The sequence below is a fragment of the Arachis stenosperma genome, chromosome 2 (genome assembly GCF_014773155.1).
Source record: "Arachis stenosperma cultivar V10309 chromosome 2, arast.V10309.gnm1.PFL2, whole genome shotgun sequence".
Classification (NCBI taxonomy): domain Eukaryota; kingdom Viridiplantae; phylum Streptophyta; class Magnoliopsida; order Fabales; family Fabaceae; genus Arachis; species Arachis stenosperma.
Window position 1 is genome coordinate 117,962,372 of NC_080378.1, and position 12,873 is coordinate 117,975,244.

Sequence of the window (12,873 nt, forward strand, 5' to 3'; positions counted from 1 at the left end):
AGGAAACATGGGTCTTATAAACCGACGTGATTTTCGCGACCTTTCGTTTCTGACAGTTACGTCAATTCAAGCGTCGTGTCCGTTGGGGAAGTATTGAGGGCTTTGGTAACGGTGCGATCTCATTAATGACTGCTCCGCTTTTACCATTATGCCCCTTAGCATGTTTATAAATACTTTCCCTCTCTTTCATTTTTCCGTTTCTGCAATCTTTCAAACTTCCTCTTTCTTTGTTCGCGCTGTGTTCATACGTACTATACTTTCGGGCTCCGGAGACTTCTGCTTCTTTATTTTCAGAAAGAGGTTAGTTTCTTTCTTCTTCTTTGCATGACTTGACTTTGTAGAGGGATAGTTTTGTAGATTTTTGCTCGGCTCTTTTTCTCCTCTCTAGAGACCTTTTTGATTTTTTTCTTTTTCCTTTTGTAGGTTTTCTTCATTTACTTTTAGAAAGAAAAAATGGCCTCCGTAGATTGGGTTGACGTTACAGTTCTGGGGGAAGAGCCGTTGGTTGATGCGGAGTTTATTACTCACCTTCGCACCCATCATCGGCTCTGTACTTCGGAGGAAGATGAGCCTAAATACGAGTTGCTTGTTCCCGGTTTAGAGGACCGGATTTGTCATGGGAGAGCCAACGAAACGGCCCCCCACTTCTTCTTTATGTATGAGTGCATGATCACCCGTCTGGGCGTCTTTCTGCCCTTTTCGGATTTTGAGATGTCTGTTCTACAGCATTGTCGTGTTGCCCCTACCCAGCTTCATCCCAACTCCTGGGGTTTCTTGAAAATTTACCAATTTATTAGCCATGCTCTAGATTTCCCGACTACTCTGAAAATCTTTTTCCATCTTTTTCATATGACCAAGCCTTTTAGCGGGCTGAATAATAAACAACAATGGGTTTCCTTCCGAGCCATACAAGGTCGGAGGATTTTTACCCTTTTTGATGAATCTTTCCATGACTTTAAAAATTTCTTTTTCAAAGTGCAAGCTGTAGAGGGTCACCATCCCTTTTTCTTGGATGATAACTCTTTTCCTCGCTTTCTTTTATACTGGCTGGAGGCCTCCCCTTGCGAAAAATATAGTTTAGATGACCTGGATGAGGTAGAGGCTACCGTCATGGGGTTCCTCCGAGAAGTGTGGGGGAGGGCCCCATATTTGGATACTAAAAAATTTCTCCAAGGGTCTCCGACCTTTGTCCAATCTCAGCTAGGTAGTTGTTTTATAGTATGCTGAATTCCCGACATGTTATCCTAATATTCCGACTTGTTTGATTCTTTAGCTATTTGTTTTCCTTTTCAGAAATGGCAAAGACAAACGCTCAAGAATCTTTTCAGAGGGTCCAGGAGGCTAAAGCTAAGTCTCGTGCTCGATCTGGTGGTGCCAGGGTTATCTCTCCTCCTCCTCCTCCTCGTAATGTTGGAACTTTTTTCAATCCTATGGTGATTTCTTCTTCAACTCCCTCTCAGCCGTCCTCCGTCGTCCGACCTTCTCCCGATCCCAAGAAGCGCAAGCTCTTAGAGTCTGGCTCTTCTGGGGAGGTTAAGGCGGATGCTCTTGCCTTCGTCCGAAAGAATATCTATCCTTATGCCCGTATAGGCATGGATGATATGTCTGTTCGGAGCCACCTTACCACCATGGTCGAGGAGAGCCTTAAGGCGGCGGGGGTTTGCGGCAAGCTCTTAGATATTTTTGATAGGGCTCCTCTCAGCTCTTTAGGGGCGACCTCGAAGGTCGAGGAGCTGGAAGGGAGGCTCCGTGTATATGAAGAGCATGAGGGAGAGTTGAAGAAAGAAATTGCCAAGTTAAAGGAGGAGAGAGATACCCTTCGGGAGAAAGGGAAAGCTTTGCAGGCCCAATGTAACATGGAGACAGAATTGAGGAAGACGGCACAGGCCAGCTATCAAAGCCTATTCAAGGATCATGTGTCCGTGAAAACTGACCTGTTTAATTCTCGGAGAGCCTATGAGGAGTTAGAAGACTCTATTGCCGATGGCGCTGAGGAATCTTGGAGGATTTTTCTGGAGCAGGTCAGAGTTATTGCTCCTGACTTGGATCTGTCTCCTTTACATCCTGATAAAGTTGTCATCGATGGCGCCATTGTGGATCCTCATGTCCCCAAAATTGTTTCTGAATCAGAGTTGAAGACTCGGGGGCAGAGGATCATCGAGTCTCCTCCTCGCTCCAAAGATGCTCCCAGTACTTCAGTTGTTCCTCCGACTTCCTCTTCTTCTCCTATGGGTGCTCCTCTTCCTGGTCCCGGCGGTGCTCCTCCTGACTCTAGTGGTGATGTGAAAAAATGATCCAATGATTTTAGCTATTTGGGGGTCCGGCTTGTGGTCCCCCCATTTTTGAACTCTTTTATTTATTTTGTGCAGTTCTAACAATCTCTTTTGGCCTTTTAAGGCCGTAAACAAAATATTTTGATAAGTGTCATTTTTTGGATAAGGGTTTAAATTAAAAAGTGAGTACCCTTTTTTGGATAAGTGTTTAAGTTACCTTATGCGTGTATGCTTTTCTGTTTTTTGATATTTAAAAAACCCTTTTGATCTTTCTTCTGAAAAACCTTTTCTTTGGCTTGCCTTGCTTTTTCGAGCCCTTTAGCTTGAGGGATTTTATGCAGCCTTCAATCCTAGGTTTTTCAATCTCTTTTTGTCACCCTTTATACTCAACTTTGCTTTAGTGAGTTTTTATGATTTAGGTTATTTTTGCGATGCGTTTTTCTTCTACTCGGAGTACTTCCGAGTTCGTTTTACTCGGATTCTCATTTCGACTTGAGAGTCGGATTGTTCCCGAGTTTTTACGATCAACTCATATAACCTCTTTACGCCGACTTGTACCTCGTCGTTTTATCCTGACGACCATCTAGGTCGGTTCATGGGATTTTCACGTTTCGTCGAGCTTAAGTCGGCGCGTTTCGTAGAAAAACTTAGAAAAATAAAGAAGGATATTATAAGAGATATTGTAAAAAAGATCTTTATTAATTGGGGAGGTACCTTTTTGCTACTAAGGGTCTCGATGGCCTTTTCCCTTAGCCTCTACTATGATGCCTCGTTAAAAACCCTTCTCCAGAAAAAAACCCTTTTGGGAAAAAATCGTGAAGTTGGGAAAATAGTACATCAGGGAGTAGAGTTCGCTTTTAACTGTAGTACCTTTTCATATTACAAGCATGCCACGACCTTGGTAGCACAGTTCCGCTCAGGTCGGTTACTTTATAATAACCTTTCCCTAATACTTCTTTGATTTTGTATGGTCCCTTCCAATTTGCGGCGAGCTTTCCTTCTCCTGACTTGTTGACTCCAATGTCGTTTCTGATTAGGACCAGGTCGTCCGTTGCAAATGTTCTTCGAATGACTTTCTTGTTGTACCTGGCAGTCACCCTTTGTTTTAATGTCGCTTCTCTTATTTGGGCATCTTCTCGGACTTCGGAGAGCAAGTCGAGCTCCTCTTTGTGTCCCTGTATATTTCCGACCTCGTCATGAAGGATTACCCTTGGGCTTTGCTCATTGATTTCTATTGGAATCATGGCTTCTACGCCATAGACTAGTCGGAAGGGTGTTTCTCCTGTGGCGGATTGGGGGGTTGTCCTATAAGCCCATAGCACCTGAGGGAGCTCTTCAGCCCAAGCTCCCTTTGCTTCCTGTAGTCTCTTCTTTAATCCTGCCAGTATGACTTTGTTGGTTGCCTCGGCTTGCCCATTGGCTTGTGGGTGTTCCACCGAGGTGAACTGATGCTTGATTTTCATACTGGCTACCAGACTTCTGAAGGTGGCATCGGTAAATTGGGTTCCATTGTCTGTAGTAATGGAATAAGGTATTCCATATCTTGTGATGATGTTTTTGTAGAGGAACCTGCGACTTCTTTGAGCGGTGATAGTGGCTAATGGTTCTGCTTCTATCCACTTTGTGAAGTAATCTATTCCCACGATCAAGTATTTGACTTGTCCTGGTGCTTGGGGAAAAGGGCCTAACAGATCCATTCCCCATTTTGCGAAAGGCCATGGAGAAGTGATACTGATGAGCTCTTCTGGTGGAGCTACGTGGAAATTTGCATGCATCTGACAAGGTTGGCATTTTTTCACAAATTCTGTGGCATCTCTCTGCAAGGTCGGCCAATAGAATCCTGCTCGGATTACTTTCCTGGCGAGCGACTTTGCTCCGAGATGGTTTCCGCAGATCCCACTATGCACTTCCTCCAACACCTCGGCGGTTCTTGAGGTCGGTACGCACTTTAACAATGGTGTCGATATCCCTCTTCTGTAGAGGACATTTCTCACCAAAGTGTAATGTTGTGCTTCCCTTCGGATCTTTTTAGCTTCTTTCTCCTCCTTAGGGAGGATGTCGAATTTCAGGTATTCGACTAAGGGATTCATCCATCCGAGGTTTAAACCGACTACCTCAAGTATCTCTTGCTTATCTTCTGTTTTTGCTACCGAGGGCTCTTGGAGGGTTTCTTGAATCAGGCTTCTGTTGTTTCCTCCTGGTTTGGTACTTGCTAACTTGGATAGGGCATCCGCTCTGCTATTTAGATCCCGAGTTATGTGTTTGACCTCGGTTTCTGCAAAGCGCCCAAGGTGCTCCAAGGTTTTTTCCAAGTACCTCTTCATATTAGGGTCCTTTGCCTGATATTCTCCGTTTATTTGGGAGGTCACCACCTGTGAGTCGCTGTATATCATCACCTTTGTTGCATCGACTTCTTCTGCCAATTTTAATCCGGCGATCAAGGTTTCATATTCTGCCTGATTATTTGAAGCCGGAAATTCAAATTTTAAGGAAACCTCTATCTGGGTTCCTCTTTCATCTACCAATATTATGCCGGCGCCGCTCCCTGTTTTGTTGGAGGATCCGTCTACATAGAGTTCCCATGTAGTCGGCTTTTCCTCTTGATCTCCTGCGTATTCTGCCACAAAGTCGGCGAGGCATTGGGCTTTGATTGCTGTCCGAGTTTCATATCTCAAATCGAACTCGGAGAGCTCTATTGCCCATTGAACCATTCTTCCTGCAACATCCGTCTTTTGGAGGATTTGCTTCATGGGCTGGTTTGTGCGGACCCTTATTGTGTGAGCTTGAAAGTAAGGTCGTAGCCTTCGTGAGGCTATCACTAAGGAGTAGGCAAACTTTTCTAGTTTGTGGTACCTTAGTTCAGGGCCTTGTAGGACCTTACTGATGAAGTAGACCGGGTGTTGTCCGACCTCGTCTTCTCTTATCAGGGCTGATGAGACAGCCCTGTTTGCTACGGATAGGTACAGGACGAGGTCCTTCCCCGGTATTGGTCGGGTTAAGATAGGAGGTTGGCTTAAGAATTTTTTGAACTCTTGGAACGCCTCCTCGCATTTCGGAGTCCATTCGAATTGGCATCCCTTCCTTAATAAGGAAAATAGTGGAAGGGATTTTAGTGCCGATCCTGCCAAAAATCTGGAGAGGGCTGCAAGTCGGCCATTGAGCTGCTGAACCTCTCTCAAACAAGTCGGGCTTTTTATTTCTAGGATGGCTCTGCATTTATCGGGATTGGCCTCAATCCCTCTTTGTGTTAGCATGAATCCTAGAAATTTCCCTGCCTCGACCGCGAAGGCGCACTTTGCAGGATTTAGTCTCATCCCATGCAACCTTATGGTGTCAAAGACTTGTGAGAGGTCGGTTAAGAGGTCGACTTCATCCTTGGTTTTTACTAGCATGTCGTCGACGTATACTTCCATTAGGCTCCCCAGGTGGGGAGAAAACACTTTGTTCATCAACCTTTGATATGTGGCTCCCGCATTCTTTAATCCGAATGGCATGACCACGTAGCAATAGTTTGCTCTCGGTGTGATGAAAGATGTTTTCTCCTGGTCGGGATCGTACATCGGGATTTGATTGTATCCCGAGTAGGCGTCCATGAATGATAAGTATTGGTACCCTGAGCTGGAGTCTACTAGGGTATCAATGCTTGGTAAGGGATAAGGGTCCTTAGGACATGCCTTATTTAAGTCGGTATAGTCGACGCACATTCTCCATTTACCATTCTGTTTTTTGACTAGCACTACATTGGCTAGCCATGTTGGGTATTTGACCTCTCTAATAAAGCCGGCTTCCAGGAGCGCCTGTACTTGCTCTTCCACTATTAGAGCTCGGTCCAGGCCGAGCTTACGCCTTCTTTGTTGTATAGGTCGGGACCCTGGATAGACCGAGAGTTTGTGGGACATGAGCTCGGGATCAATCCCAGGCATGTCGGAGGCCTTCCAGGCGAAGAGGTCGGAATTATCTTTTAGGAGTTCAGCCAGCCCTTGTTTTAGAGTTTCCCCTAGGTTGGCTCCTATATAAGTATTTTTTCCTTCCTCTTTTCCGATCTGTATCTCCTCAGTTTTTCCCCCCGGTTGTGGTCGCAGCTCTTCTCTGGCCCTTGTGCCGCCGAGCTCTATAGTGTGGACTTCTTTGCCTTTTCCTCTCAGATTTAGGCTTTCGTTGTAGCATTTTCTTGCCAATTTTTGATCTCCCCTCACCGTTGCTATTCCTGCTGGGGTCGGGAATTTCATGCAAAGGTGTAGAGTGGATACCACTGCTCCGAGGCGATTAAGGGTGGTCCTGCCAATTAAGGCATTATAGGCTGACCCTTCATCAATGACTATGAAGTCTATACTCAGAGTCCTTGATCTTTCCCCTTTTCCAAAAGTGGTGTGAAGGGGCAAGAATCCCAGTGGTTTGATTGGCGTGTCCCCTAATCCATATAGGGTATCGGGGTAGGCTCTCAACTCTTTTTCATCTAACCATAGCTTGTCGAAAGCGGGCTTGAAAAGGATGTCCGCCGAGCTTCCTTGGTCTACTAGGGTTCTGTGGAGATGGGCATTGGCTAGGATCATAGTTATCACCACGGGATCGTCGTGCCCGGGGATTATCCCTTGCCCATCTTCTTTTGTGAACGAAATGGTGGGGAGGTCGGGTGACTCTTCCCCGACTTGATAGACTCTTTTGAGATGTCTTTTGCGAGAGGATTTAGTGAGCCCCCCTCCCGCAAATCCTCCTGAGATCATATGGATATGTCTCTCTGGAGTCTGCGGCGGTGGATCTCTTCTATCCATATCATCTCGCTTTCTCTTTCCATGACTGTCCGACCTTTCCATGAGATATCTATCAAGCCGACCTTCTCTGGCCAGCTTTTCTATCACATTCTTAAGGTCGTAACAGTCGTTAGTGGAGTGACCATATATTTTATGGTACTCGCAATAATCGCTGCGGCTCCCCCCTTTTTTATTCTTAATAGGTCTAGGGGGTGGCAGCCTTTCAGTGTGGCAAATCTCCCTGTATACATCCACTATAGAAGTTTTTAGAGGAGTATAAGAGTGATATTTCCTGGGCCTCTCGAGACCGAGTTCTTCCTTTTTCTTGGCTTCCCTTTCCCTCTCCTTAGATGAGGGAGGGGGTCCAGGTCGCCAACTCAGGTCCCTTAATTTGGCATTCTCTTCCATATTGATGTACTTTTCAGCCCTTTCTTGTACATCACTTAGAGAAACGGGGTGCCTTTTAGATATGGACTGTGAGAAAGGACCCTCTCTGAGCCCATTGACTAACCCCATTATGACTGCCTCTGTGGGCAGGTCTTGGATCTCCAAACATGCTTTGTTGAACCTTTCCATATAGGCTCGTAAAGACTCTCCGACCTCCTGTTTTATTCCCAGGAGGCTCGGTGCATGTTTTACCTTGTCTTTCTGAATTGAGAACCTCATCAAAAACTTCCTTGAGAGGTCTTCAAAGCTGGTGATTGATCTCGGGGGAAGGCTATCGAACCACTTCATCGCCGCTTTTGACAAAGTGGTCGGAAAAGCTTTGCATCGAGTAGCGTCGGAGGCATCGGCTAGATACATCCGACTTTTGAAGTTGCTTAGATGATGCTTTGGATCCGTGGTTCCATCATAGAGGTCCATATCAGGGCTTTTGAAGTTTCTCGGAACTTTTGCCCTCATTATGTCCCCGCTGAAAGGATCTTCTCCGCCCGAGAGTTGTTCTTCTTGTTCGTCGCGGGAGTTGTGACTCTTGAGGGAAGATTCTAGCTGTAAGAGTTTTCTTTCTAACTCTTTTCGCCGCTCCATCTCCTCTTTGAGGTACTTTTCCGTTTCCTTTTACTTCTCCCGCTCTTGCTCCAATTGTTCCAGGCGGCTGTGGACTAATCCCATTAGTTCAACTACGTGGGATGGTCCGCCTTTCTCTGATTCATGCCCATCTGAGGAATTTACCTTCGGGTTCTTCACTCCGGAGGTGCCTTCTCTATGTTGATTATTAACTTTCTGGTGTAGAGCTAGATCCGCATCGTTATTGCTCATGTCCAGGTTCTCTTGTTCAGAATCTGTTTCTACATGGCCTTCTTCGTGGGATCTGTCCGCCCATCAATGGATGATCTCTCGGGTCCCCGGCAACGGCGCCAATGTTACGGTGGGTAACCGGAGATTGCCTGAATGGACGGCGTTGGCTGGCCCAAATACGCGAAGGAGGAGGTTTGCGTGTGAGTGTGCAACTCGGGAGTCTCCGTCCGACTTGTGCTCGTGAGTGAATGGGGGGTGGCACCTGCAAAGACACTCCGATGCCTAAGTTAGCAAGAGTGTGAGCAGGTCTAGAGAGTATTGGGCTTAGAGATACCTGAGGGGTGTCAGTGTATTTATAGTGGTGAGCCAATAACCACCGTTGGTGTAGTGCCGTATCTTTAGGATATTAACCGTCCCATTATCTTGGGGAGGTTAAGATATGGCTTTAGGAAGCGGTTAGAGAGATTTTAGGGGCGGTTACTCATTTGAATGAGCGTTTATCTGCCAGCTAATCTCATGCCCGACTTCTTTAAGGCAAGTCGTGGTTGATACCGACTTCTTATGTGAAGGTCGGTACTTAGCTAGGCTTAATCCTTTAGACTAGGCCTTTTATTTGGACCTGGGCCTTTGACATTGGGTCAGGGTATAAACAAATTTGTTTTTAAGCAATAATTTTTTAATATGATTTAAATAATTGTATAAAAAATATGCATAAAAATCGTTTCCTAAATATTTAATTTATAGTACATATAAAAACTATTGTCAAAATTTGCTATACTTTAAAATTATTTTATTAGATGGTCTTAGATAATAATTTTTACAGTATTATTATTAAAGTTTAATTTTTCATCATGTTATAATAGCAAATAAGATCGTTGTTTTTTATTATTTTAAAGAATAATTTTATAATTATTACAATAATTTTTTTATTAAGTAATAATTTTTTAATATTATTTAAATAATTATACAAATTAAAAAATACAACGGCTTTTAATTATTATAAAAATCGTTGTTTATGACGGTAACAAGGACAACAAATTATGTAATTATGATATATTGATATTTGATGTTAGTAAACAGTAAATGTAAATATTTTGTTTAGTTACATTTTAGAATAAATTATTAAAATGGTGCTATTTTGTGGATAAAATATTTTAAAAAAATTATAGGTGGCAAACAATTTTTTAAAAATTTTAATGTAACAAAAATATAAAAAATTATATTTTTACAAGTAAAAAAATTTCTATTTGAAATATGATTTGTACATTTAAATCAACTTTCTTTTATAAATAATTTTATAAAATTCATGCAAAAATTGATCTTTAAATTTCTTCTTTTTTAATTTCAGTTATTTACAAAAGAAAATTACAAAAAAATTAGAGTAAAATGATGTCAAAATTCAATATTTAAAATTTTTTTGAAAATACGTTCTTAAATCTAGTTAATTTTATCATATTTTTAAATTTTTTTAATATACATTATCCAATTTATTTCCACCTTTCCGTTTGTATTTCATGTCTCATAAACATAATTCAAATATTACTCTTTAACATTTTCCAATGCATGTTCAACCTAAAATAAAGAGTGATTACTGTGATTTTCTCTTCCGTTTTATATATAAGTATGAATTTGAATTTGAATTTGAATTTAAATTTGAAATTTGAATTTCATCAATATCCTTCTAGTTTCTCTTTGCTTTTGATGTGACTTATGGTTCAGTCCAATAAGTTAATAATAGTTTATTAGAGACGATTAATTTATAAATTAAAGCAGTTAGAGATAGTTAACAAAATGGTAATTAGTTATAGTAACTTGATAAGTTTGTTAGAGATGAATTGATTTCCTGATGTATATATATTAGCCTTGTAACTAATAGAAAACTTTAAATTTCTGTTTTACTTTAACAAATCATTTTTATTAATCATCAAACAATGAGTGAGATGTTTGAGAAATTCACCAGGACCATCAACAATTTCTACGTGCTGGAGTATTATGAAGACCATTTTGTTGTTGGTGGCTACACATGGTACTCTCAAAATAATTATGAATACCCATTTTAAAGTTATATAAAAGCATTATATTATTGTGTACGTGCCCATTGATAAATTTTGACAATTTTTTATAATTTTGGAATTACTTCTAGGCGCGTTGTTGTGGCTGTAGATGAGGAACGCCTTATGGACATTTGCTTGAAAGTTGTTGATTATTCTCCGGGTTTGATTCAAAGACACAGCGTCACTGCAAATTTTAACTTGTCTCTTGTTAATCAGAGGGTTGACACATTCACAAAATTAATAGGTATCTATGTTTTTTATTAGAAGAATGGTTCACAATTGAACTAAGCTTGTTTAAGTTCTCTGAGTTAATCAACACTATAGAATTTCGTCTTAAATATAATTTGAAATCAAAAAAATAAAATAAAATAAATTAATTACGTAGATTAAGATTTAAGATTGTTTTACTGTTAGCTGCCAATTTTTAATTAGCCAAATTTACTTAAACATTTATAAAAACAACACGCACTACAACCATATAGACTATTTTTTAGAATTATTATATATTAAAAAAAATTATAATTTATCAAAAAAATAAATTTTGACACTATTTTAACTATGAAAATATGTTAATAAAAATTTTGTCAAAAATAGTATTTTTAACATATAAGTAATTATAAAAAAAAGTTTAAATCTTATTTTAATAAATATTGATTGTCAAAAATAATTTGTTAGAAAAATTTGAGAATATATTTTTTTGTGATACTTATTAACCGTCAAAAATACTATTTATTTTGACACTTATTGACCATAAAAATTCTCAACAAAAATTTTTAACAAAGAATGAGATGAGATCTTGAAACTGAAGAGATGAAAAATGAGTAATATGATCATAAACTTAGAGTAGTGTGATGTCAAAATTGACGGAGCTCAACGAAAAAAAAAGAATAATAGAATAAGTTGAAACAAATGAGTGTTAAAATTGAGGAGTAATTTTTTACAATTAAATTATTCTAAAAAAAAATTATAGAGAATTTGACATTTGTGATATTTGTCAAAAATATATATTAATTTTTACACTTAACTATAACTGTTAAAAAAAATCATGTTAAAATAGCTCTTTTTTTTGTAGTGACGTATATATATATAGTTGACTCAATACATTTTATGAATGAGAAAGTGTTATTCAAAACATTTATTATGATATATATTATATATGTAGTTTTTCTTTTGACACGTACAATTGCATGCAAGATGGACAAGTGCGATTCAATGGAGATGCTGATGCTGCAGTTGATGTTTTCAGTTGGAGGATGTCTTTGGCTCCACTAGAACTTACTTGGGGTGATAATTTGATCATTGTTGCCGAATTTTTCGTGAAGGAATTACCACATCATCATAAACAATTAGATGATGGAACTAGTAACACTATTATTGATGATTCCTCAAAACCATGTTTTCATGTTTATGGAGATTTGGAGAACACAAAGGAAAAGGGTTTTGTTAAATTGGTAGAGGAAGCTTGCCACAAGCATCCATCACTCATTGAATGGCATGAGAACAAAAATCATAGTTCTATGTTCACCAAATGGGGATTCATGGCATTGGGAAGAGTGTTACATTTTCTTAAGACTAAGAAGGTGAAGGATATGAATGATGAAGGTTGCAAGGAACTACAAGTTTTATGGGAAGAAGTAAAGGCTTTTGGTTTTGATGATTTGGCTTGGTTGGAGCCTCATGTTAAGTGTGCTTTGGGCATGAGAAATTATAAGGAGAGAGCTATGCATGTGAAAAAAATGAAGGAGAATGTGGCAGCTCTAGAAGTTGATCTTAAAGTGGCAAGAGAAGAATTGGTTAAAGCTCAACAAGGTTTTGAAGAAAGGGACTTAAATGATGTGTTGGGATATTGAAGACCTACATAGCTAGGTTGGTTTCACTTTTGTGTAGAATGTTTTTAATTAAAAATATTGGTTATTAATTTTGTATCTAACTGATTAATTACTTTAGTGTGAAAATGAGTTATCTTGGATTCTAAATGAATATTTACTACTTCTGTGATCTTTTACATATATATGCCTCTCTTTTTTTTTAATTTGGTTTTTTTTTTGTAATTCTTTTTAAATTAATATAATAATTTGTCATATCATAGTGTTGTATTCAGTTAAACTAATTTTATTGAGTGTTTAAATTTTTCTATATTTATTCATTTTTAATATTTTCATGTGAGCATATAATTAATCTTTATGTTACAATCGAGATTCAAATGAAACTTTTAATAGATAACATATAAACTTCTCTTGATCATGAAAGGTTATGAAAGAAAAACTTAAAAAACTTATTAGTGGTTAATTAATCCCTTGAATATGAGTTCGTATTTTTAAAATATTAATAAACTCATAATGATTCCTCTTTCTCTTTTATTGTTGAATAAAGTCATGATCATAATTCAGATTTTGTGGGAGGAACTTGAATCTTTAGAATTCGATTATCTGACTTGGTTGAAAAATAATGTTAAAATTTATGTGGTGGAAATGTTGAAGGAGAACATCGATCCTGCAGGAAATGTTTACTACAATAAAGATTATTTCGTTATTTATAGTTCAGTTTTTATTGTGT

At 39.4% G+C, this 12,873-nt stretch overlaps 1 protein-coding gene across 1 annotated transcript; it reads left to right on the forward strand.

Annotated features, from left to right (window-relative positions):
• The first annotated feature begins 10,194 nt into the window (after positions 1-10,194).
• On the forward strand, positions 10,195-12,167 carry LOC130963586 (uncharacterized). Its single transcript, XM_057889687.1, has 3 exons — positions 10,195-10,289; positions 10,407-10,561; positions 11,512-12,167. Exons 1-3 carry the CDS (start codon positions 10,195-10,197, stop codon positions 12,165-12,167), a joined length of 906 nt encoding a protein of 301 aa, XP_057745670.1.
• Positions 12,168-12,873: the final 706 nt, after the last annotated feature.

What these genes read in the sequence shown, in the direction of transcription:
- LOC130963586 (XM_057889687.1), top strand. Translation starts at nt 10,195, where the DNA reads ATGAGTGAGATGTTTGAGAAATTCACCAGGACCATCAACAATTTCTAC. An exon ending in GTTGTTGGTGGCTACACATG is followed by an intron (nt 10,290 to 10,406) that starts GTACTCTCAAAA and finishes AATTACTTCTAG; the next exon opens with GCGCGTTGTTGTGGCTGTAG. An exon ending in CACATTCACAAAATTAATAG is followed by an intron (nt 10,562 to 11,511) that starts GTATCTATGTTT and finishes ATTGCATGCAAG; the next exon opens with ATGGACAAGTGCGATTCAAT.